At 45.3% G+C, this 24,848-nt stretch overlaps 1 protein-coding gene across 1 annotated transcript; it reads right to left on the reverse strand.

Moving 5' to 3' along the window:
- Positions 1-165: 165 nt before the first annotated feature.
- On the reverse strand, positions 166-24,848 carry FAM83C (family with sequence similarity 83 member C). The gene is made up of 4 exons (XM_062604133.1): positions 22,939-24,848; positions 16,089-16,256; positions 11,462-11,586; positions 166-1,568 (listed from the first exon to the last, which is right to left on the reverse strand). The coding sequence occupies exons 1-4, from the start codon at positions 23,554-23,556 to the stop codon at positions 626-628; spliced, it is 1,854 nt and encodes a 617-aa protein (XP_062460117.1). The 5' UTR covers positions 23,557-24,848; the 3' UTR covers positions 166-625.

Below are 24,848 nucleotides of genomic sequence, written 5' to 3' on the forward strand. Positions count from 1 at the left end.
AGACACCATCCATATGCAGACAGCACTTGCGTGCCAATGTCGACCACATGCAGATGCCAGCCATGTGCCCAGACACACCACCCACATCCTCCCAGCATGGCGCAGCATAGAGGGTGCTGGCCATGCTTGGGGTGCTCAACTTCCTCAAGGGACCCAACACGGCTCTTTCCAACGTAACAGCTCCTTTATTTTTAATGTTCCCCTGCCTTTGGCGATCTCATTTTCAGTACAGGGATACAGGGAAAGAAATTGCTCTGTACAAAGAGAACCTGGGTTCACCCTGAAGACCACAGCAGCCAAACCATTTCCAGCCATGGCAATGGTTTTACTGCAAGTTTTGGGGGAAATGGTTCTTTCTGAAATGAGTAGAAAGAACACAGAAGCGTGGATTATGTTTGTGCCATTTTCTCTCTCCTGCCATGATCTTGTAATTGAAAATTTGAACTGTACTTGCTAATCTCACCTAAATCAGTCATCTGCTTATAATCAAAACCACCACACACCCCTTTGAACATGAACAAGACTAATTTGCCACCCGTATTTTGATTTCAAGCTCCAGATATGATGATTGGTGGGGAAAAGCAACCACTTGAAAATAAGACCAAAGGACACCTCAAGACCCAGGTCAGAGTTCGAACCGACTGTGTATGTGTTTTGATTTTAACTTATTGTACTTGGTGATCAGATCCAGCTTACTGTGCCCAAGAGTCATTCTTTTCTCGGCCCCATATGCACTGTTCTTTTCCATCAGCATGTCCTCAGTGAGTTTATCATAGCAAGAAACTCCTGGCTTTTTATCTCGTTTTGGCTGGTTGTATGGGGAGAGCAGGTCCAAATTTCCTTGTCCAGGACTCTGTCTTCTTTCCAGCCCATAAAATGTGGTGTTGTTGTCTGCTGTTGGTTCCTCGGGGGCAGCACCAAGCCCTTTCTGCTTCATGCTTGTCCCATTGCTACTGGCACCCTCTGAAAGGGACTGCAGGGACTGCTCGTGTGTTGGTGGGGAGCAGTGGCTGCTGTTAGCTGTATTGTCCCCTTGATAACAAGGTTTATTGGAGGTCAGGGCAGGGGAAAGTTCTGGTGGCAGGAATGTCCTTGCTGTCATGAGATTTGATTTGTGATACAAAGCAGGGGTGGATTTATTTGGATGACTATTTGGTGAATCTGGTGGTTCTCCTTGCTGCTTAGGGCAAGTGGGCTTCAGAGATGCATCTTCCTTCCCCTTATTATTACCAGAATCTGAGCTTGAATCTTGCTTTTCCAGCTGCACATTGCAGTTGGAGTTTTTCAGAAAGGGAGACACTTTTATGCTTCTGATGCTTACATTGGAAAGGCTGCTGGAGGGGCTTGTGGTTTCAAAATCATTCACCTGTGGGGGTTTTAAAAGGGAGCTCACAACTTTTGAGGTGTTCTGAGAGGAGGGGCACGTTTCAGGATCTGGCACACAGAAGCTGGTCACTGCTCTGGACTCTGCATACAAGTACCGGAATTCCTTCTCAAACTCTGCAACAATCTGACCCCTGAAGTGGGTCACCAGGCCAGTGTGGACTTGACTGCAAAGCCAGGTGAAACTGTGAATAAAGGAAAAGAAAACACATGTAACCTTAGTTCAGAGAGTGCCAAGGTACCTAGCACTGATTTTAACACTGGAGTGATGTATTGCTACCCCATTTTTATCATTAAAACATTCCCTGAAGTGTGCAAGTCTGAGATTACTTGTATAAATTAATGTACTCATTACGTAATTACTGAAGAACAACCCTAAAATGGTCATTTAATTTCAGCTTGGTGATGTAATGAACTGTATAAAAACATTAACAGTGATCAAGAAATAGCAGCTGGTTTTCCTTAGCCTCATGAAAGATGCAGAGCAGCAATGGGTCCCTGCCTAAAAAGCACAGCAGCACGTTTTGAGCCTTTTATTCTCCAGCTCCCTCTTGCCAGCACTCTCTGCCCGTAAGCAAGGATCCACAGTTTCCCATTCCCCACTCAGTACCAGCTAACTGTGGGCAGGGGGTGCTGCCTGTACCAAGCAGGCTGTGCCAAGGAAAGCTCCAACTGTCTGGAGGTGGCATGGTGGTGGGAAAATGAGATACGAAGCACAGGGCACTTAAGGGCTCTTTCTGCCCAATTTGTATTGCAGACTTTCCAGCTCAGCATCTGGCTAGCACACTGCACTGCACCCATTCCTTCCACAGAGGACAAGGAGACTGTTAGGTGGATACCAAGGCATGCCTGGTCTCCTGCTCTCCACCCTTGCCTTGGCAGGAGCAATATTCTCATGTCCTTAACATCTGCAACATGTGATGGAGTTGAAGGAGCCACTTATGCAGGCAGGAGGGTGAGGAATGGAGATTTAGGGGAGCAGAGGTCTCCCGAGCCCCACAGGAATACCTCAGGACAGGAAAGCTGATGATGTTTTCTGTACATATTGCTGCGAGATTCCCTAGACTCTTTCCACCTTTTCCATGGCATCCAGCTCAGAGGTGCATGGTGTTAGAAGTTTACCAGTCCCTTGCTCAGCCAGTCCAGTCCCTCCTCTTGCAGTACAATGCCTTGGGATCTTTTCTCAGAGCTTGTTATATTCTACCTTAAGACAAATTGGGTTTTATCCCAGCTGGGGAAGAACTTTCACTAATTGCCACTGCATATTTTATCTGTTTAACTTTACCTGTTGTTTGTGTCAAAACTGTAACTTAATTAAAAAACCCCACCACATCTACAGATAATAACCACATTTCTCCTCCCAATCTTCATTTTCCTAGATCAAATAGGGAAGCTCCTCTTACAGAGTAGGCTCCCCAGGCTCCTGGTCACCCCAGTCACCAGCTGCTTCTTTTATTCTTGCTATAGTTAAACCAGACTAGCAGACTAATTGTGTTAAATAAAACAACCTTCACAAAGTACCAGTGTAGGGCTGCATTATCAGCTGCTAAAGCAAGATACAGACTTTGACAAGAGCAGGGTGAAATCACAGAAACTACAGGAGAGCAATTGTAATGGAGGATACAACATTCTCAAGTAAATGTCATTTCAGGACAAGATACCGGCATTATGTTTTGAGACCTTACCAATATTTACTTCACAAGACAGCTATTTGGGAACTTTTAGTAGGAAAACCAGCTCTTGGCTTGTTCCTAAATAGTATGCAGTTGCTACAGTTCATAATGTTGCTATGAAGAACGTAGTATACTTACACTCAGCATACACATCCCCCAAAGAGCAACATAAAATGAAAAGCTCAATACTCTTCTGCTTAATATCAAACCAGGTAAATCAAGTAAGAATGAAGTAGTAAAAGAATGAAGAACCTTTGCAGATGGCATGAGGAGTGTCCAGAGGTACCATACTGGAGCCTCAATGCAAGTGAATACAACTTCACAGAGAGATATGACAGAAAACCAAATAGAAAATAGCTGGGATGGCTAAGTGACAGAAGAGAACCTATTAAGACTGGAAAGCCCATCTTTCAAAAAGGTTGGGTCACACATTGCAAAAGGCGTAAGAAATAATACTCAGTTCTTTGTGGGGCTAGAACATGTGTAATAGGAGCACTCAAACAATTCCTCTACGCCAGTGTTTATTGTACAGGAGCTTGGGATTATCCCTGCCCTGAACCCACTTTTATACAGAACATAAGGGAGGATCAGTCTTATGTTGAAATCTCTGTAGAAGAGATTAGAAAACATCAACAAAGCAGACAGTAAGTAACAAATTGGCAGGACCAGGTAACCTTAACCCAAGAGCACCAAAGGAATGCAAGGATGAAATAGCTCAGCTACTAACCAGGATGTGCTGCTGTCACTTGAAAGTGCATTGTTTATCAGAAGTGTGGAAGGTTGCTAAAGTGCTATAATTGTTTTAATGTTCCAGACCATTAAGTCTCATAACTGCACAGCACAAATTAGTAGACACTCTTCTAAAGAACACAATTTATGGCTATATAGGTACATATGGTACGAAAGGAAAGGTGACTTTTGCAAAGGAAAGTTATCTCTCTCCAAGCTGTGAGAGTTCTTTGAAGAAATCCAAGAGCCCAGACAGGGGAGATTGCATGCAGCCTGTACTGACACTGTCACAGGCGTCTATCCCAGGGCACTGCCTGGCTTCCAGGAGCACTGGTTGTTCCTGTCCACGTTGCTTACAGCTATTACCCTTCTACACAAGCAAGCTGCACTTGCAATGCACAGCGCTTAGATGTATCCCTTCTCAGCACCTACTCCACTCACACACACACTTGTGTTCTCTTGAACTCCTCAAACCCATGGATGTACTCAGGGGCTGAGCACCTCTCCTATGGAGAGGCAGATGCGCACCCCTCACACTGCTGTGGACTGTGAAAGGACTCTGGTTAGATAATGCCAGCCACCCCTCTTCACCCAGCCGGGCACCACTGCTGCCAGCAAACCTGGAAATGGAGCTGTTCAAGGGGTCATGTTTGTCCTCCTCGTTCTGGAGAGGAGGTCTCATGTCTCAGACACAGATGGTCCAGCAGGAACATCACAACAGCTACCCATCAAGGCCTCTGGCCTCACCTTAGCAGGTAGTAAACAACAGGTCTTGCTTAGGTTTCCCTTTACTCCTTGGACAAAGTAACTTCCACCTTCTGTCTTCTCTACACACCCTCTGCCCCAAGTACTGCCTCCCTACAGAAATGCATGAGACAAAAACACCCAGCCACATCCTCTCATCCGTACGAACAGCCCCTTCCCCTGTAAGGGGAGCACCCTCAGATCCAGCAATACACTCCCCTGGCTTTCAGACTGTCCCTGATTATCCTATGGCTCCTTTCCCAGGCCAGGCATCACTGTGTTCCAGTTTCCCATGCTGGTCCAAAAGGGGCCTGCCCACTCTGCCACAGCAGGACCTGGAAGCAATCATCCAAATCCCCTCACTGGTACAGCCCTTCTCCTTGCCATAGTGTAGGTATCTGTGACAGGACGATGTGACCTTGCCAGCTGTGGCTATTCCCATCAGTACAAACTGATAAAGGTCTTTTCCTCCATGCATAGCAAGGCGGAAATACCAGGGAATGTTCATTCTTTACCTCTCCTGGTATAAAAATAAAGCATTGAATGAATTTAACAGGTTACAGATTCAATACAGACAAGAAGAGGTACTTCGTTGCACAACACAACACACAGGCAAGCTGTGGAGCTCCTTGCTGCAGGCTACTGTGGATGCTACAAGTTCCTGAGAGTTTCTAAAAGTGGCAGGGTTTTCCTGCCATTATTTTTTCCATAACAAACTGCTGCACACAAGAGATCCCATACCCAGTTCTGAATCACCCTGAGGCACAAATTACAGGAGTCCATGGAAGGATGGCTGGAGGATAGGAACCCTATCCCCTATGCCAAGGTTCCTGCCTTACTTCCAAGCCACTCCTGGAGCAGGAACCCTCAGGAACTCGTGCAGCTCAGCTTTTGGCCAGGAGATGGAGGTGCAACATCACCTCCCCCTGCCCGTCCTGCCGCAGCACCCCTGCCCCAGGGCTCTGCCTGGGGTCAAGCACCGATGGCAGGAGCACCCTGCGGTATCCCGGTTAGAGACCAGGCTCAACAGTGGCTTCAACAACAGGATTAGTTCTTCTGCGGACCCCTCTGTAAAGCCCCAGTAGGGTCCAGGGTTGCAGTGGCCTTTCTATGCTGTGCTGTACAGGCGACTCCAGTTCTTCACACCCAGCCTCTCTGCTGCAGCTATTTCCAACCTTTGCAGCAGAAAGGGTTTTAATTCTTTCAGTAGTTTCTCTTGCTCACTTTCATTGCTGTTCTCTCACTTTGGCTGTCAAAGGTATTCTCTTCTTTCTGTACGCCAATACAAACTTCTGTGCATCATTTTTGCTCACTGCTAAATGTAGATCGTACGTAACACTCATTACTAGACCTTTAGTTTCAAGTGCCTTTTTCATGAATAAAAATACAATAATGTGACTTTATTATAGTCAGCTCTTTAAAGAGCTTACTTACAAGCTTAAGCTTGCTTTCATAGCACTTGAAATCATTTCCACTCATTTTGATTAGAAACAGTGCAATATATTCAGTTAATTTGGGTATCCCATCTTAGTTATCTCCTACTTCTTATTCACCCTTACAGCAGGATGCCTTCTCTCTTTCTTCTGGATTCACTTTTTCTCTGTACACCTGAGGACTTCCTCCTCTTTGCTTTGGTGCACTCTAAAGATTATGTGTAACTTTTTTCCTGGCAATGCTCACTTTATTGCTACACACACCTGCCTGGGGTTTCCTTGCTGATACACTTAGGCTTTCCATTCCTTATGCACTCACTTTCTGCTTAGTTATAATTTCTTTCTTGAGGTGACCACTCAAGTTAGATCTGGAACTCGCTCTTAAAAACTCCTTCCTCTTGCTCGGGACTTGGACACTTGAGAGTATGCGCACTTCTCATCTAAAGAAATTCCAAGCCTCCGCCAGCTTCAGACCCATGCTGCTTTACCTGTCCATTGCCAAACATTTATGTATTTAGTTTTTTTTTCCTCTGAAGCCGGGTGCAGAGCTTTTATAACCCTCAACTTTCTCATTTCTCAGTTTCAGAACCGTGTCGGCTTCAACCCCAAATACTGAGTTTCTTTCAGTACAATACAGCAAACAATGAGCTCCTTCCCTCTGTCCGTGCAGGACACACACCGATACTCTGACTATCTTACATTTAGAGCTGAGAAATTTCATCTCCTCTAAGGCAACTCAAAACTTATGAGCTAAAGAAACAGGCAAATGTTGTGAAATACCTGAATTGAAATGATGACTCTGACACAGGAGGCGTCTCAGAAATTTACTGGGTAGAAGAAAATCAAGGAACAGTATAACTGCAAGGGTAGAAACTATACAGAAAGGACAAATAGAGGATATGTTGCTGGGGCAATGGCACAATTATATCAACATATATATCAAACCAAATGAAACATATTCCTGTTGGATTAAAATTCCACTCCCAAATAGGAAAAACACAGCATTAGAGCTGTGATCTTTCTGAGCAGAGTGCTAATGGTAACTATGCCATGCTAAGGAAGTGCTAAGTGGCTAAGGCAGAAAGCAGAGGACTGAAGGGGCATTCAGTTATAGCCATGTTGAATAGGGGCCATTACTAGAAGAGCTGAAGAAACTGCAGTTTAGACACTACAAATGACTGCTTTTTGAAGAAACTAACCAGAAAACCAGCAAAAGGAGAAATAACATTACAAGTTCAGAAGGGAAAGGCCACTTGGCAAAAAAATAACCATGACGTACCCATATCCAATATTCTTTCAGGACTGAAATAATCCACAACATTAATACTTAACTTAAAAGAGAAAGTGAGGAATACTATTAAAAGGAGATTTCAAAGAGTAACCAAAAAGGTTAAATGCCTGAGGCAGCATGAAGGTTGTTTGAAGATGCTATATTAGAGGCTCTGAGAAAATGTACCTATCAAAATAAAAATATTTTAAAACATCCAAAAAGTCACCATAGTTAAAAGTTGCATTAAAGGAAAATATTAAAGTAAACAGCCCTCAAAAACTGGAAGTCAGCAATTTTCCAATTATTAACCAGGGAATAACCTATAATTTAAAATTGAACATAGTACCAGAGGAATGGAAAGTAGTAAATGTAAACCTTTTAAAGAGCTCCTGGAAAACTACAAACCAGCCAGGCTTATTTCCATACTGAACAAACTGGTAGAAGCAAATGGAGAGGAAAATGATTAGATGCATAAATAACTATAATCATACTGCTGAAGACTCAGCATGTTTTTGTGGAAGGAAGCCATGCCTCAAAAGCCTCTCGCAGTTCTCTGAAGGAGGCAGCAAGCACACAGATTCATGTGAGCTGCCTGATGCTGGATGCTTGAGTTTTTAAAGAGACTTTGACACAGTCGTTCAGCAGACTCTTAGAAAAATTAAGTGATCCTGGAGTACAAAGGAAGGTCTTTGTGAGAAGTAACAGTTGACTAAAAATGGGATACAAATGCTAGAAATAGTTTTAAGTTACCCACTGGAATCCTGCAAGTTTTGTGCTGGGATTGCTGCTGTTCAGCATGTTCAGAAACATCCTGGAAAGCGGTAGAAACAGTCCACGTCAGAGCTTTTGACAAAATTATCATGGCTGGTCAGAAGAAAACGAGATAATCAGAAGCTGCAAGAGGATCTTATGATATGGGGTGGGTAAGTGACAGATAATAGACAAAAATCAATGTCAGTAAATTCAAACTGGTGCAAAAACCCTGATGGTCTCTGTATATTGATGAGTTCTCAGATATTAACATTTAGAAAAGAGGTCAGGGTTCCCATGGGCAGTTAAAAAAAGGTCACTTGAATGTTTAGCATAAGTCTAAAGGGCAGAAGCAGACTAGAACCTGCCAGAACAGGGACAGAGGAAGAGGCAGAAGTCACCATTACACTACAATGCTGCAGTGTAGTGGGTGGGGATATCTTTACCACTTCATGCAGTTGTGGTCAATTTGTCTCACAAAAGATAGACATTATGCTTAAAGGTTTGGAAGTTCTCCTGCATGTGAAATTACTGAATAGGCTTCAATCCAGCTGTCACACATTCAGTTTTAGCCATTCAAAAATGAGTGGTCTCAGTTATCTAATCCCCACCCCCTGCAGTCATTGGAAATGGACAGATGTCTCCAGGCAGTAATTCACTTCATTGTTCTTAGATACAGGTCTTAGGATGGTCAAAATGCTGCCAGACACTGCTCTCCACACTGCCTATATAGAGACTCTACACACCCAGTTTCAACTTGGTACTTCCATTTTTCATTGCCAGCGTTTGATAAGGTGAAAACTTCACACTTGGAGATGAAGTCAGAAGCAGAGGAGAAGGTGCAGGTTGGAGCTGTAACACTGATGAAGACATTGGCAGATCAAGGGTCCAGCATGTGTTGGCTGGGAGATGGAAAAGAGGGAGAGGGAGCACAGTGTTCAAGGAGACCTGGTAGAAGGAGAATAAAGTATTGCCAGGGCACCAAATACCCAGAAATATCATAACTGTCTTCTGGGGAGCTGCACTGTTTGTGAAGGATAACATGATATGTACCAGTGTGAAAATGCTGTGGGGAAGATGTGTAGGTGGAAAACTCAGAGTCTACTAATACAAATATAGTACAAGAACAGTACTCCCCACCCTCTGATCAGTGGTGCTGGTCAGACAACACTGAGATTACAGAAACTGTAAAGTTAGGACAGACAGTAATAGTGGGAGATTTCATCCACTCATACGCATACTAGGTTAATGCTTCACTAGGATGAGCTGTGGAGAAAAACTTTTTGGAAGCAATAAAATCATTACTTGCCAGAGTTAACTACCCTAAATTGTTTGAACCACAAGAAAAGATGTTATTCAGGATGTGGTCTGGAATGATGCATTAGACTTGGTTCCAGAGGTGTAAGTGGAAGAGCCCATTTGTAATAATGATTACAACACGATTTTAACACTCTAGTGAGAAAGCAATCTAAATAAATGCAGCTTGTGGATATTCAATTTCAAGAAAGGTAATTGTGTAAAAATGCAGCGATTCGTCAAAAAGGGCTGACTGGGGAAGGCTGACCACTGGAGCTGACCTCCACCCTGGGCCATGGCAGAGAGTGCTGTGAAGAACAAGGTTACTGGTGGCATGGAGCAGCACAGCCTCTGGAAAAGGTCCACAGAGCTACTGTAAAGGCAAGCTCTGCCTCACAGACCTGCTGGAGTTTGGAGAGCGAGCCAGTGAGCACATGGATAAAGGGACCAGCCAAATACATAATTTGGGGTGTTCAAACAGCCTTTGACAAGGTTCTACACCACAGTGTTTTAAGAAACTAAGTTGCCATGGACATGGAAGAAAGGTCATGTTACAGACCCAGAGCTGGTGAAAGCACAGGATGCAAAGGGTATGTAGGGCTTTATAGTAATTTTTCAGCATGGGTAAGAGTCAGCAGTGAGGAGCCAGAGACTGGTGCTGGGACTGGTGTAGGAAATGTGGTGTACCCATAGCGAAAAATGTGTGATGCTGTCATGGTTTAACCCCAGCCAGAAAGTACCACACAGCTGCTCACTTCCTCCCTCCACTCATCTTCCCCCATGATGGGATGGGGAGGAGAATTGGAAAATAAAGCTAAAACTTGTGAGTTAAGAACAGTTTAATAATTGAAATAAATAATAATAATAATAGTAGTAGTAGCAGTAATGTTCTATAGTATGGAATACCCCTTTAGCTAGTTTGGGTGAGGTGTCCTGTCTCTGCTCCCTTCTGGCTTCTTGTGCCCCTCCTCACTGGTAGAGCACGAGACTGAAAAGTCCTTGATCAGGGTGTGTGCTACTGAGCAACAACTAACACACTGGTGTGTTATCAGCATGGTTCTCAGACTAAAGCCAAAACACAGCACTACACCAGCTACTAGGAGGGAAATTAACTCTATCCCAGCCAAAACCAGGACAGATGCTGAACCTGGAACAGCTAAGGAAGGAACTCAGAATCATCATCAGCAATTCTCTGAAATCATCACTTCAATGTGCAATAGCAGCTACAAAATGCAATGGGTGTTGTCCACTGTCAGCAAGGGTGATACTATCAAAGCAGAGAGCAGTATTTTGATGCTCTGTAACACCCTGGTGCAGCTATATCTTGGGGGCTGCATGCAGCTCCGGTCTCTGCATCTCAAGAAGGACATAGTGAGCTTAGAGAGGCTGCAGAGAAAGGTAATTAAAATGGCTGAGGGATGCAGCTGCTGAGGAGGAACCGAAAAGGCCAAGGTCTTCACTTTAGGTAAGAAAAAGACAATGAGAGCGGATAAGATGAAGGCTTGGAAAATTGTGAAAGTGATGACTTAGCTGAACGTAGGACAGCTGTTTAACCAATCCGTGGCTCTAGAAACAGGGCACTTCATTAAATTAGTAGGAGATTGGTTTAGAACAGACGAGTTAGGACAAATTCACAGACAAGAGGAACAGAAGAGGTACTGAAGGAAGTAAGTAGAGATGTATGCAATGGTTACACATGCTGTGGGAGGACAAGAGGGATGGGCCACACATAGCAGTTTGGGCTGCCCTTCCTAAACAGCATCAGCAGGAGACAGAATCTAGGCTAGGTGGAGCATCATCTGACCTGGCAGAGCATTTTTTCATCTTTAAGAAATGAAGCAATACTCACAGACAGAGATGTCAATGCTGGCAGACAAGCAGTTAATGTTATCTGAAAGCTAAACTGCAAGGTAAGAGTAGAAGATGTAAGTAAGTAAGATGTAAGTAAGTAAGACGTAAGTAAGTAAGACGTAAGTAAGTAAGTAAGATGTAAGTAAGGATGGAGTAGAAGAAGGTAAAGCATCAAAATGAAACCTTACATTTTTAAGGGAAAATGAAGAGGAAAACCAGTGTACCATTACCATGGAGAAAAGAAAATAAAAGCTGCATTATTCAGTATTTCGGTAATCAACACCTTCTCAGTGTCACCAGTCTTTGTCACAGTAGTCACTATACTTAATTACCTGTATGTACCAGCAAGAACTTGGTCGCAATCAATCAGGATAAACTTCTCCAGAACCTGGCCTGCAAATTTCTTGCCTGCTTTGCTGTAATACATGTCTCCACTCAGACATCTTATGCGCATGTTCTGAAACCAAAGAGAGCAGAGTTGGTCAAGGCACATGTATTGAACCAGACTGAAATGTTCCTTTATGTATCACTGACGGAGTCTCTCAAACAGGAGCTCTGCTCCCAGAGGCAGAATGCAGCAAGGCTGTATTTCTTGGCTTCTGCATACCAAATATTTTGTCGCACTGTCTGCTTCTATAAATTTAAAATACCAGCAAGTATTAACAAGTTCTATGTAGGTGCAAATGCTGATTTGAGAACAATTTGGGGAATCCTATGAACCTACAGATAATTTCTGAAGTATGTAAGAGTATGGTTTCTTCCAGATTACTGATAATATTCAACTAACCACCCTAACTGATGGCTCTGCATTTAAACTAATGTTTGACCCATAAGAACTAGCCAGCTGTTATGTGCTATGAACATGTTATGTGCTATGAACTAGCCAATTGAATGTACTGTTCTGATTTTATGTGGTGACAGCACAACATCACTCAATAAAAGATTTACAGAAAGGTACATCTACATTTTAAGAATTGACTTTCATCAGTACATTTAAAAATGGTATTAGAATTTTCAGCTGCTGTACTCAAGTGAATCAAACTTCATCTCATTAAAGACTGCAGAGAACTTATCTGACACAACTTTTGCCTGTAAAACCAACTGCCCAGTGCAGAATGGGAAATAAGGCTCAGTATCCATCAGGAGCCTTTTTTGTAATGTGAGGTTTTTTGCCCATAATAGAAGTTATTTGCACCTCAGCTGGGGAAGGCAAAGAGGAGAACCGTCACTGGAAACAGTTACTAGCCTGATCTCTACGATGAAGAGCCAAACAATACATCTCATATGTAAATGGACATCCTTAAGGCTGCACCTAGCTGGCCTGCCAGGTCCCCTGCCATCCACTGTGGCTCTGGCACACCAGGGGTTGTCACAGACTGTCACCACTTTGTCCCAGCAGATCTCTTTGTGGGCAGCTCATCCCTGCCTATCATCAGCCCTGCAGAAGACAGACCTGTGGCAGTTGGTACAGGCAGCACATGCTGATGGGGCTGTTTTGCCTCTTGGCAGAGGTGGTTGCTGCCCATGGGTGCTCCTGCTGGAGCTGACAGTGTCCCCTCCAGCATGCAGCAGATTTCAGTTGGGCCAGGCACAGCAGCTTGTAACAGCCAGTGCTGCAGACAGACAAGCAGGAATAACTGTGATTTGCCTACAGATGTTCCCTGTAGGGTGCAGACCCATTCCCTGCCACCTCTCCAGGAGCTGCTCCTGGGCATCACTGTGTCCCCTTCTCCCCCTCCAGGGTAGGCTGAGCATGTGTGGGCTCCCCAGGCTGCAGGTACATGGTCAGGGACCGGCTCGCCCAGTCTGGCCTCACGTGAGGCTCATGGTGTGCTAGGTGTGCCTCAGGGGTGAGGAGCAGGAGGCAGTCACCCTGCGGCAGGTGACTCCATTCCTGATGGCTTCCCTCTTCCCATAAGAGGCCCTGTGGGCAGGAGGTGGGCTTCCTGGAAACAGCTCCTATGAGGAAAGGCTGAGAGAGTAGAGTTGTTTAGCCTGGAGAAGAGAAGACTCCAGGGAGACAAGTGAGAAGACTCACCTGGAAGAGGTTCCTCTCCCCCTCAAAGTAGTTAAACCCACTTCAAATAAGAGATATCCTTATTTTATATGTATTTTATAAGTATTTTAAAATCAGAATTCTTATGCTTTAATTTTTTTAAAGTTTATGAATATTTTAATATATCCTTTATATTATAGGTTTTTGATTTTAATCCTTTTTTTTAATCCCTATTTTTTATATCCATATTTGTCATCACAGTCTCCCTCTGTTCTTCTCTCTTCTTTCCAAAGCTGGGTGAGTTTCTGATACCTGGCTTATTTTTTCCATCCTTTTCACCCTCTTGGCAATCCAGGCTCTGGAATGTTCAAACAATATGAGAATCCAGCAGTCTTGCAGGACAGTCAGACTGCCAGGTACCACTCCCACTTGATTCAGACAGTAGTTTTAGGTTCAGCAGATGGCCACTTGAAAACAAACCCAGTTAAGACAGTGAAGTCTCCCACTGTGACTGCTGCCAATGCTCCCACTGTGGGATTTGCTGATGCTCAGCACCAGGATTTGACACCAGCGGGCTTACAGAATGTTCTCAGAAGTAAGATGCTGGAGGGACCATTGCTCCAAACTCCCCATTAAACTACAGATTGTCACCAATTATTCCAAATGGAGATTTACCATCACATCCTGTCACAAGTCAGAGCCAGGAATAAAACACAAACACTCATTCCACTTAGATGTGGATATCAAGCATGTATGTTAATGTATGTATGTATCAAGCATGTATGAGATGCATCAGCTTATGAGGCACTTCACAATGAGACCTGAGTCACCCAATGGCGGAGGCAAGTGCTCATTAGGTTGGAAGGAAGAAGGCAGAGAGTTGTGGTCAATGGGGCAGAATGTAACTGGAGGTCTGTGACTAGTGGAGTCCCTCAGGGGTCGGTGCTGGGACCAGTGCTGTTTAATATTTTCATCAACGACCTGGATGAGGGAACTGAATGTACCCTCAGCAAGTTTGCTGATGATACTGAACTGGGAGGAGTGGCTGACACACCAGAGGGCTGTGCTGCCATTCAGTGAGACCTGGACAGGCTGGAGAGGTGGGTGGAGAGGAACTTGATGAAATTCAACATGGCAAGCGTAGAGTCTTGCATCTGGGGAAGAACAACCCCATGTACCAGTACAGGTTGGGGGCTGACCTGCTGGACAGTAGTGAAGGGGAAGGGGACCTGGGGGTCCTGGTGGATAGGAGGATTACCATGAGCCAGCAATGTGCCCCTGTGGCCAAGAAGGCCAATGGCATCCTGGGGTGCATTAGAAAGGGGGTGGTTAGTAGGTCAAGAGAGGTCCTCCTCCCCCTCTACCCTGCCTTGGTGAGGCCGCATCTGGAATATTGTGTCCAGTTCTGGGCCCCTCAGTTCAAGAAGGACAGGGAATTGCTTGAAAGAGTCCAGCACAGAGCTACAAAGATGATTGAGGGAATGGAACTTCTCCCTTATGAGGAGAGGTTGAGGGAGCTGGGACTCTTTAGCTTGGAGAAGAGGAGACTGAGGGGTGACCTCATCAATGTTTACAAATGTGTAAAGGGTGAGTGTCAGGATGATGGAGATAGGTTTTTTTCAGTGATGTCCGTGATAGGACAAGGGGCAATGGGCGTGAACTGGAGCATAGGAGGTTCCATGTGAACATCAGGACAAATTTCTTTACTGTGAGAGTGACAGAGCACTGGAACAGGTTGCCCAGGGGGGTTGTGGAGTCTCCTACGTTGAAGATATTCAAGGCCCGCCTGGACAAGTTCCTGTGTGATGTACTCTAGGTTACCCTGCTCTTGCAGGAGGGTTGGACTAGATCTTTTGAGGTCCCTTCCAACCCTTAGGATTCTGTGATTCTGTGATTAGCCATTCAAGCACAAGACATGACATCAGGTCTAACAAAGAGACATCTCCATGGATGTAAACTCATTCTAATTTTAATTAAAAACAATAGCCAGGCTCTTGGATGAGAAGCAAATATAATAAATCTTGGAGAGATGGAATTTCTCTGGATCCACCAGGTGACTTCAGTGATGCAGTTGTTTATGAAAGAAAACATGCACCAACATGAAGCATTTTTTCCTAACAGTTGCCGTTTGAAGAGGCAGGATAAAATGAGTCTGACTTGTGAGAAGAGCATTGCCAACATGAGGGAAAAAGGAAGCATCTCTAAATTAATCTTTGTGCAGACAGGTTAAAAATTAGGGCAAATTAAGACATTTTACTAATGTCTTAAATGTCTGCATCTATTTTGAATGTTGTAAAACTAAAATATTTTACATTTACAGACAGGACAAAAGGGAATGGTTTTAACCTGCCAGAGGGGAGACCGAGATGAGATCTTAAGAAGAAACTTTTCCCTGTAAATAGTGGTGAGGCACTAGCACAGGCTGCCCAGAGAAGCTGTGGCTGCCCCATCCCTGGCAGTGTTCAAGGCCAGGTTGGACACAGGGGCTTGGAGCAAGCTGCTCTAGTGGAAGGTGTCCCTGCCTGTGGCAGGGGTTGGAACTGGATGAGCTTTAAGGTCCCTTCCAACCCAAACCAGTCTGGGATTCTATGACTAACAAGTGACAACAAAAACCCAACTTCCTTGATAGGTGGTAGCCAGAAAGACTGTATGAGGAGCAGCAAGACACTGGGGTGCATTTCTGAGTCTGCAAGTTCCCAAGAGAGCTTGTCACACTGACACACTCATTTTTATTCTTTGTGTGCTCTGGGCACCACCCACAATTGATGATGGGCACCCTACTGAGTGGGGAATCAGGCTCTTCACAAATCCCTCATGAACCCATGAGCCTAAACGCAAAGCCTAAAAGCACATCTTAACATGGGGCTTTTAAAAAAGTGATTTTTTTCAACTGAGTAAGGGTACCTGGGTTTTACTGATTCCAAGACTTAGTCACACACTGGGTATGATAAATGAGAACTTACTGGGAAGTTGTCCTGAGTAAGAGCCATCTTATTGCACATTTCCACAAAATGCTTCAAGTACTCTTCATCCAGGATCAGGTAAACAGGGACATGCCGTCTGCTTGAGGCCTCCAGCAGGTCACACAGTATTTCCATGTCTGTAAACAGATCCATCACAATTGCTATCACCTAGCCAGGAGAAAATAGGTAAAAGGCTGTTGAAATCTCAAGCCCAAGTGAACGGTGCTTTAAACTATGAATTAAGTATGCAAACCTCCCAAGTTACTGAGCATCTGTGGTCACATGACTGGAGACTGCTTCTAGATCTTTGTGTTTAACAGCCCTCACCCCACCATGGCAGATAAAATCACTTTTAATAACTATGAAGACATTCCTCATGCAGCTACCTCCTGTCTCATCGGTCACTCACAGAAAGAAATAGCTGAAAGGGTAATGCCTGTGCACAGACCGAGTATCATTGATGCAACAAGTATGTATGGCCTTAAGCACAGAAATACAGCATAGGAATGGAAGAGCTGAGACTGACCAAAATCATTATTCAGTCGGTATGACTGACTCCACAGATGACTACCATATTCATATAAAGAAGTATTTCTTCAAGAAGGACACACTGCCAGGTAAGGGAGAAGGTATTTTGATCAAGTATGTGCATGTCCATGTTCCAAGATTATGTCCTAGGGACAAACAGACAAAACTGTAGAATCATGTGTGTGGGAAAGATCCCTTCCCTCTCCTGCTGGCAGCACTCCTATTAACACAGCTCAGGATGTAAGCTATGGTTATGAAACCCAACGGCAGGAAGAAAGAATAACACTAACGTTATTTAAAAGAATACAGAAACTGAAGATTTGCCAGAAAAGGTCTCCAAGGGAGGGGTTTTGAAAAGGAAGAAAAAAAAAAATCATAGAGAACTGCCGGTCCTTTAAAGAATGAGACTGAAGAAAGCCATGGCCTTCTTCAAAGATCCATCTGTTGGCCATCACTATTCATGACAGGAATGAGGGGACATCTTGGAGAAGGAAGGAACAGGCAGAAGGGCACTTTCTGAGCTGGACAATTTGCCAGACCTGGCACACTTCACCTGAGGTTACTTGCAGAGCCACCCGGTGACTTAGACCTTGAACCACTAACAGTTAACACTGAGAACTCATGGAAGAAGGCAACACACTGGGGGACTGAGAAAGGTAAAGTAGTGAAGGATTTACCAACAGGCCAGCTGCATTTCAAAAGCCGAAAAAGTAATGGAACTACTGACAAAGTACTTCAGTCTCAGTCTTTGCCATAGCTTGGTAGTTAATAAGGTAACTGTTCAGTACTTGTAAGTTGTGCACATAACTGGTTTTGAGTTTCATAGAGGATGCCCAAATAAAGATGGTCTAAAAAGCACCCAGTTTTGGAGTGAAGATCCAATGGCCTTTTTGCCCTGCTACTCAATGGTCATGCCCTACACTACACCTGGAGCACAAAATGCATGACAGAGTTTGTTGTGCTGCTCACTGCACCCCCCATGAGGAGGTAGGAATCCTGTTTTCAAATACCTCCTCTGCCTGTGTTAGAGCACAGCCATGAATGCAATTCTCCATAGTTCAAATCACCCTATGGAACAGACAATGTAAGGTGAGCTTTCCTCTGCCACTTCTGCTCAGCTGCTCCTCTTCAAAGAGTTAATGCAGAGGACAGCAGTGAGGCTGACTTTTATGTGTGAATGGGTCTGAACTGGAATAGTTTCAGAAGAGTAAAGGAGCTCCAAGTGTCACTGTCCTTGGGTGTGGGGACAAGCTCATGTCTCTGCTCCAGACTGGCATGCTGGCCCCAGATCACCCACTGCCCAATGGCTTTCCTACTCTGTTTTCATTAATGAACTGCCTCTTTTCAGGCTCATAACCACAGCCTAAGTGCTGAGTGGAGGCAAATGCCATGGGCAGAACAAGGCCCCATTGGGATCACCTTGCTCTCCTGCCCAGTCTCTCGCTTGGCAAGCTGGCTCCTCTCAGCCCTGCTCTGCCTTCACACACATAGAGAGACTCTGCACCAAGCCATGGCAGAGGAAGGCAGCCATGCCAACAGGTTGCTTCCTGCTCCCTTTGGGATTTATCCCTTCTGCAGATGGACAAGGTTTCTTGCCTGTATCAAATTTGTCCCCAGAGACAATCTCTGTGATGATGCCTTGCACACTGTCACTAGTCCTCAGCATCTTGCAGATCTCCAGCCCCATCCCACTGCAGCACAGCTGGGGCAAGAACCTTCCTGGAGGCTGGTGTGATCCCAGGCATCCACATGGGAAAAAAGCTGTCATCAAGAACTAAAAATCACTCCTACCGTCCAGGTCAAAACCACATCTCCACCCTCTCACCCTGGCCCTGGGAGACACATGCTTCAGAGCGTGACTCCAAAGGGCACCTCTTATGTAGCTCTCACTATTGTCTTGCCAGATGTCTTACGAGGCTCTCGTAAACTCTTCTCTCCTCCTGAAATGCATCCATCTGGCAAGGACAGGAGCGTCAGCCCTGGGAGAGCTTTGAAAGCACTGAGAAGTATTTCCAACTTCCCAAATTAATGTTGCTGCTGGGCTATTGGCATTAGGTACCACTGACACCCAACAGAAAGCAGAACAGAACTTCACCACGTCTTTCCACACTGGCTTTCCACCAAAGACCAAAGGCAATTTAGCCAAATGACTTTGATGGGCCACCTATCCTCTTAATGATGAAGCACCAAGAAAAAACTATAGCCCAAACCTTGTGTAAGGCCTCGGGCAAGTCCCTCTCGGCCACACTTGCCTCACAATATTCCAGTTCATCTCAAGCTTAGGTCTGAGGCAGGCTTGGCCTGGAGACAATCTAAATTTGCCTTGGGAAGTCAGTATAATGGAGTCAAGATGCTCCTTCATCCTCAGTGCTTGAGGCACTGCTTGTACCTAACAGAGACAGAAGGTCCACACCACCTTGCTTTTCTCTACCAGTGCTCAGATGCTTTGGCAGGGTTGAGCGCTGTTCCTTACCCCAGTCCAGCACTGCCAGTCTACAGCACACGCTGTGTAAGGGACAGGGCTGGGTAGGCCATAGGTGTGCATGGCAGCATGTGGCACAGTCACTGGTGGCACCCAGTGCCCTGGGCTGGGTGCAGGCAGACCTGCACCTCCTGGAGCCTGCGTCAGCGCGCGCCCAGGCAGCAGGACGCCAGCTTGTGCAAGCTGGGTGGAGCCCTGCAGATAGACCCGTGTGTGCCAGAGCAGGGCTTCACTCAGCAGCAGGCTGCACTCTTTTCATGGCCTCCTCAAAGAGGGATTTGGGTAGAGCTGCTCATGGTGGTGCTGGCAAGCACCCATAGCCAACACCAGGCAAGTGGGCTGGCAAGCCCATGAGCACTGCAGTTTGCAGCAGGGAGAAAGGGGAGGTTGCGTCCTGCTGCAGCCTCACATGGTGGAGATGCAGACATCCATGATGGGGCTGCTCATTCCAAACAAGACAAGCATAAGGACCACTCAGATCACCACATCCTCTCGGTAAACAAAGCAGGCTGTTTTTATAGTCACATCAGCTCAACCCCAAAGCCAAGAAGTTCTGGGGCAAGAAGAATTTGGAAGTCTACTCCCTGAAGCCTCCTAATAACATACTGTCATAAAAGCGAGGTGGAAAGCCTCAAAGATCATTTCCAACAGCTTTGGAAAGCAGTGGAAGGAGGTACCTAAGTACCACCTACAATTCAGGCTCCTGTCAGCTTGTGTCTCACATTTAAAAGACTTGGGCATTTAAGTCAATCTGGCCTTACAAATCTAAGCAACTTATGTCCAGTGCCTCCAGCCCCTCGGTTTCAGTGGTGGGACCTGCAAGGCTCAGAGCATCCCAGTTCCTTCCTCTCCATGCTAATCATAACCTCCAAGCCCATGGCACAGCCTTGGGGGGTCAGGACACTGCAAAGACACTGCTGCCCCACAGGCTCTGGAAGATTCACACCTTGCCATTGTAGGGTTAAACCATGGCATTTCTAAATCCACTTCTGAAAACTCACAATTCAGCAATTACTGCAGTCACCACCTTGGGAATTACAGCACTTACAGCACCCCACTGGGGTTGCCACCTGTCTGGTTTCCAACCAGCACAGCTGGTTTTACTGGTATTTGCCAATAGCAGTGTGGCTTTGGTCATTACCGTAGCATTGCCATTTAAAACAATACATTGCTTCTCTGGGGGCCATAAGGGACCCTTCTACCACTGCATGTAAATGGAGATGTGCAGCCAGTGTCAGAGTTGTACAAGAGGGGTGAAAGAAGCAGCATGGACAGTTTGAACCAGACTGGAACTCATTCAACTAAACTAAAATTGTAATAGTATTATCAAATGAAGGCTAAGGTGTGGCCGCGCTACATCTTCTTAATGTCTGCAAAGAGAAAAGCTCAAATCTCAAAATGCATCTTCAAAGAGAGCTGGTTAAATACAGCAAAGCAGAAAGACAAATTGCACCAGCAAAAGGTACCAATAAAACAAATGCCGTTTTTGCTGATTTGTCAGTACAAATATGTCAGCTGATGACGTTCTCTATGACTGTACAGGAGAAAACAGCAAGCATTTCCACACACACACCTTCCTGTTTACAGGAGCCAGGTAAAACATTCAGGGATCTCAACTTCTTTCCCACATCCCACCAGCACCATATCCGCCATCCATGTCAGCTGTAAGCACACAGGAGGAGAAACATTCTAAAGGAGGGATACATAATGAGAGCATAAAAGTTTAGTGGAGAAATACTTGAAGTTGGAAAGCAAAAAAGCAAGGAGTTCTCTGCACAGCTGCTACTGGAACTTCAAGCAAAAGGATGTTTTAACCTCTGGTTGCACTTTTATCATTAAAGGACATATAGGTAATGTCCTTTTGGATGGCTTGATGGGCAAAATGACTCAGTAACTACTTAAAGATGTGTAACTGGGGTTGTGAATGACCTGGAACTGCTGTCAATCATAAACTTAATCATGGGAAGCACTGGCCAGAGCTGGTAACCTAAAAGCCAGTAAAACACCAGTAATAAACCCATAAGATGGGTGAAAACTCATTCTCACACATAACACAACAGTCAAAACCACTGTGAAAATCTCCAACTTGAACATAAAGGGCTGTTAGTGCTTTTTCAAGCCAAGCAAAAAAAGGTGAAACTCAAAACATACTTAAAGTACAATAAGGCACCTACTGCCTGGGCAACCTCCCTGCAGCAATAGAGAAGTTCCTGTGGACTGAGAAAGCAGCAAGATGTTTTTCATGTGGTTTAAAGGATCACAATACCGTCAGAGATCCGGGACACGTGCTAAGTGACAAGGGAACATGTCTTAGTAGCCGTTTATTTTGTGCATTCTGCCATGACTATGTCTTAATCCTCATTGCTGAAAAGGATGCAGTAAGTGTCACAGGACTTTTCAGATCATTTAAAGTATCATAATTCAGCTGCCTGCAAGAACAAACAGAGCTTTTTGTAACTTACTTCCTGGAGAAAACTTCCTGTATTTGCCTATAAAGGTGCAATGGAAGTTCAGGCTTTAAGCAATCGCTGCTTACAATGGAGCAGTTGCTTACATGGCAAAACAGTCTTCTTTGGGACAAACAAACAAAAAAAGATATCCCCCTTTACCTCATCTCACACCCAAATTTCAATGCTCTGTGGTTCTTTGATGATGTTAGATGCTGCACAGCAACCTGAGCTGCTGCATGGCCTCACATTTATTCGCTGGGGACAATGTAACTTTGCCCAACTCTGCAGATGGTGATGGAAGATAAGAAGACAGCACTTTGGGTCAGCCTGCCTGGAAACTGCTTGTGCTCTTGACACAGCTGAACTCCAGCCTTAACAATTCTTTATCTCCCTCTTTCTGCACTAGGCAGCAATGAGTGTAAGGAGTGTCTGTAAAGCTAAATAAGAAGCTACAGGAGTGATAAATCAGCTAGAAGCTGACTGGTTAAAAGTGAACTTTGCACTAAAAGCTTACTCAGTATCGTCATGCTACTGAAATGAAATACTACAAAAGAAAACTAACATGGGACAGATGAAAAGAAACATAAAGAAGACAAAGACAATAAAAGCTAAAAATGTGTCCGAGAGACAATTGTCTGAGCTGCTGCTTTAGTACACAGTATAGTGGCAAAGGAAAAGGAAAAAAGAAGGAGCATAATTTAGTGAGTAAATTCACCCCAGGATTGTGCTTGGTAGGTAAATATTGTAATTGTCCAGTTTTTATTACATCCAAGGGTTGGCAATCTCTACCCAGCAGAAATTGTGCAATGAGGTAAAATGGGATGATCTTACTCATCCTCAGAGAGAAGCACAGACATCAAGTCTCGAAGATATGATGATGTATTCTAACCTACTTCAAACCACAGGCTTTCAGTCCCACAAATTAACTCAGGTCCTACGTTCTCTCACAGCAACTCACCTGTGGTATCCTCTTACCCTGCTTGTCCGGGGGTCAGGAAAAGCCCTGGCTATGCCAGCTCCTTGGCAGAGGGCAGAAGGGCTGGCTGGTGCACATTTGCCAGCTGAGGACAGCTAAGCATTAATGCTGCACACCCTGCCACTCACTCATTCCAGGCTTGGATACCATGCTCCGCATGCCCACAAATACAGTGCAATGCACCTTAAAGGGCACTGCCTGTACGGCATGAAATCCCAGGCATAAAAAAATTACAGGAAAGGAAAGGAGCAGGAACAGTTACAGATCTGCTAGCAAAAAAAGTAATCACGTCATGTCAGGCATCTAGAGAGCAGCAACAGCTTGGAGCGTGGGGTGTACAGCTGTGGGACCAGCCACTAGGACATGGGTGCTGTGATACAAGACCCCACTCAAGGGACACAGCTCTATACATACCGTCCGTGCCCGGCTGATCAGAGACCTGAGCAAATCCTTAATGCTGTTGGCTTTGTTTCTTTGGAAAATCACAGTTGCTTGAGTCTGCCCAGAAACTGTGAGGAAGGGCATCCCTGGCCAGCCCAGCTCCAGCTCTGGAGGGTGCACATCAGACATCAGTGGAAAGTAGGTGCCAGATGTTAGTTCAGAGTTGAGGGAGGACCTGTCTCCAGTGTCCGCATCACCAGGGTCAGCATCTTTGTTTTTCACTGCCTTGGGATCTGGAAAGCTTTGATTTCTCTGATGGCTCATATATTCCATGTCCAGTGTGGAAAGAAAAGGCAGCTCCCGTTCCTCAGTGATGGCATTCAGGTAGCCACGCTCCCCCTGCTCAAGAAAGGCATCTATAGCAAGCCTGGCTGTTTCACTGTGCTGGAGCACCAGTGGGGTGGGTTCCCTCCACCATGGCTTCTTCAGCTGCTCCAGGCGGGTCTTCAGTGGCCCAGACACCCCTTGCTGTCCCCCATAGCTGCGGTGGAACTGTGGTCTCACCTCTACTGCTAGGTAGTTGAACATGACTGGAGCAGTTGCTGCTAGGAAGTGCCTCTCCAGCTGGATTAGTCCCCTGTCTGGTTCCATGTCCTTTCTGGCCCTCTTGCACTCCTGAGGTCCTGCCAACAGGCTCCTTCAGGACTCAGCATGAGCTCCACTCCTCTGCTTGGGAGTTAATTACCAGGTACAGCCTCCCACTCTGTGGGAGGAGCTACCTTTCCCCAGCTCCCTCCTTGGCTTCCTCAGACACACACCTGACACTTGGTACTTAGAGTATCCCTTTTGCAAGGGAGGAAGTTCAGCTCTTCAACCTACTCCTTCCCTTTCCTCGTAACTGATTCATGCGCTGCCCTCCCCTTCCCTACTGAGAGGTCCCCACCCTTGGCCAAGCAGGCTCTAACCTGTTTTGTCCCTCACTGTGCTCACAGTGGAAATGCAGATGCTGAAACTTGTTCCTGCATGAAATTTGTTCCAAATCAAACATGATTCTCAGTGTCAGTTATAATGAAGTACAAATATCCCAAGTGGGTAATCAGACTTGGCCAAGAAACTTACTCATCCCTGAGCCATAGCTAACACTCCTCAGCATTTCTTAGCCCAAGCTCTGCTTGGCACCTGGCAGAGAAGCCAAAACAACATCTTTTTTGATATCACAGGATCACAGTAAGTGACAGCTCATGTTGTTAGATACCCCTAGCTACAAGAGCAATAGCTCATGTGGTTTTTTAGCATCTCCCTGGAAATCCTTCAAGAAAGAGGCATTCAAACGGAGGAACCTGATGCTATGAGAATTATGATGCTGTCCACATGCTGTGCATTCTGGGAATGGTTAACTCCACCTTCCCAAAAGCATCATGAAGCTATTCTCTGAGATACAATACAGGCAGATGTAAATATAGGATTTAAAATGCTGTGCTACGAACACACTACCCAGAACAGAATACAGCACATGAAAACCTGTGCACAGGAGGCACATCAGAGTCCCCAGACTGATATGTGGACCTCTCCCACCCCAACCAGCTCTCTTAACCTCGAGCTACTAAACTCCACAGAGGCTAACCAGAGAATGAAGAACTGGCTGGATAGTTGATCTAATCAGCCAGCCTTTTATCTACAAGTTACAAAACCCCTGTGAATTAAATTCATGCAGCCTAAATTAAGTCATCTAAAAGCTAAGTGTCTGCTCTCAGACTGGGCTGCAGTCAATGCAGAGACAGCCATGCATAAGTGTGAACCAGCACATTCAGACACCAAGTTTCGAGTCAACTGGGATGAATCATGTCCCCAAGGGATTATCACTATCCATGAACTGGAGTGGGACGATTAGTTTAGATTATCTGTCTAGCCTTTAGATCCATGAAGTCAGAACTAACTGTTAC

The sequence above is a fragment of the Pezoporus occidentalis genome, unplaced genomic scaffold (assembly GCF_034315485.1).
Source record: "Pezoporus occidentalis ecotype Australia unplaced genomic scaffold, CSIRO_AGI_Poc_V1 ctg83, whole genome shotgun sequence".
Taxonomy (NCBI): Eukaryota; Metazoa; Chordata; class Aves; order Psittaciformes; family Psittacidae; genus Pezoporus; species Pezoporus occidentalis.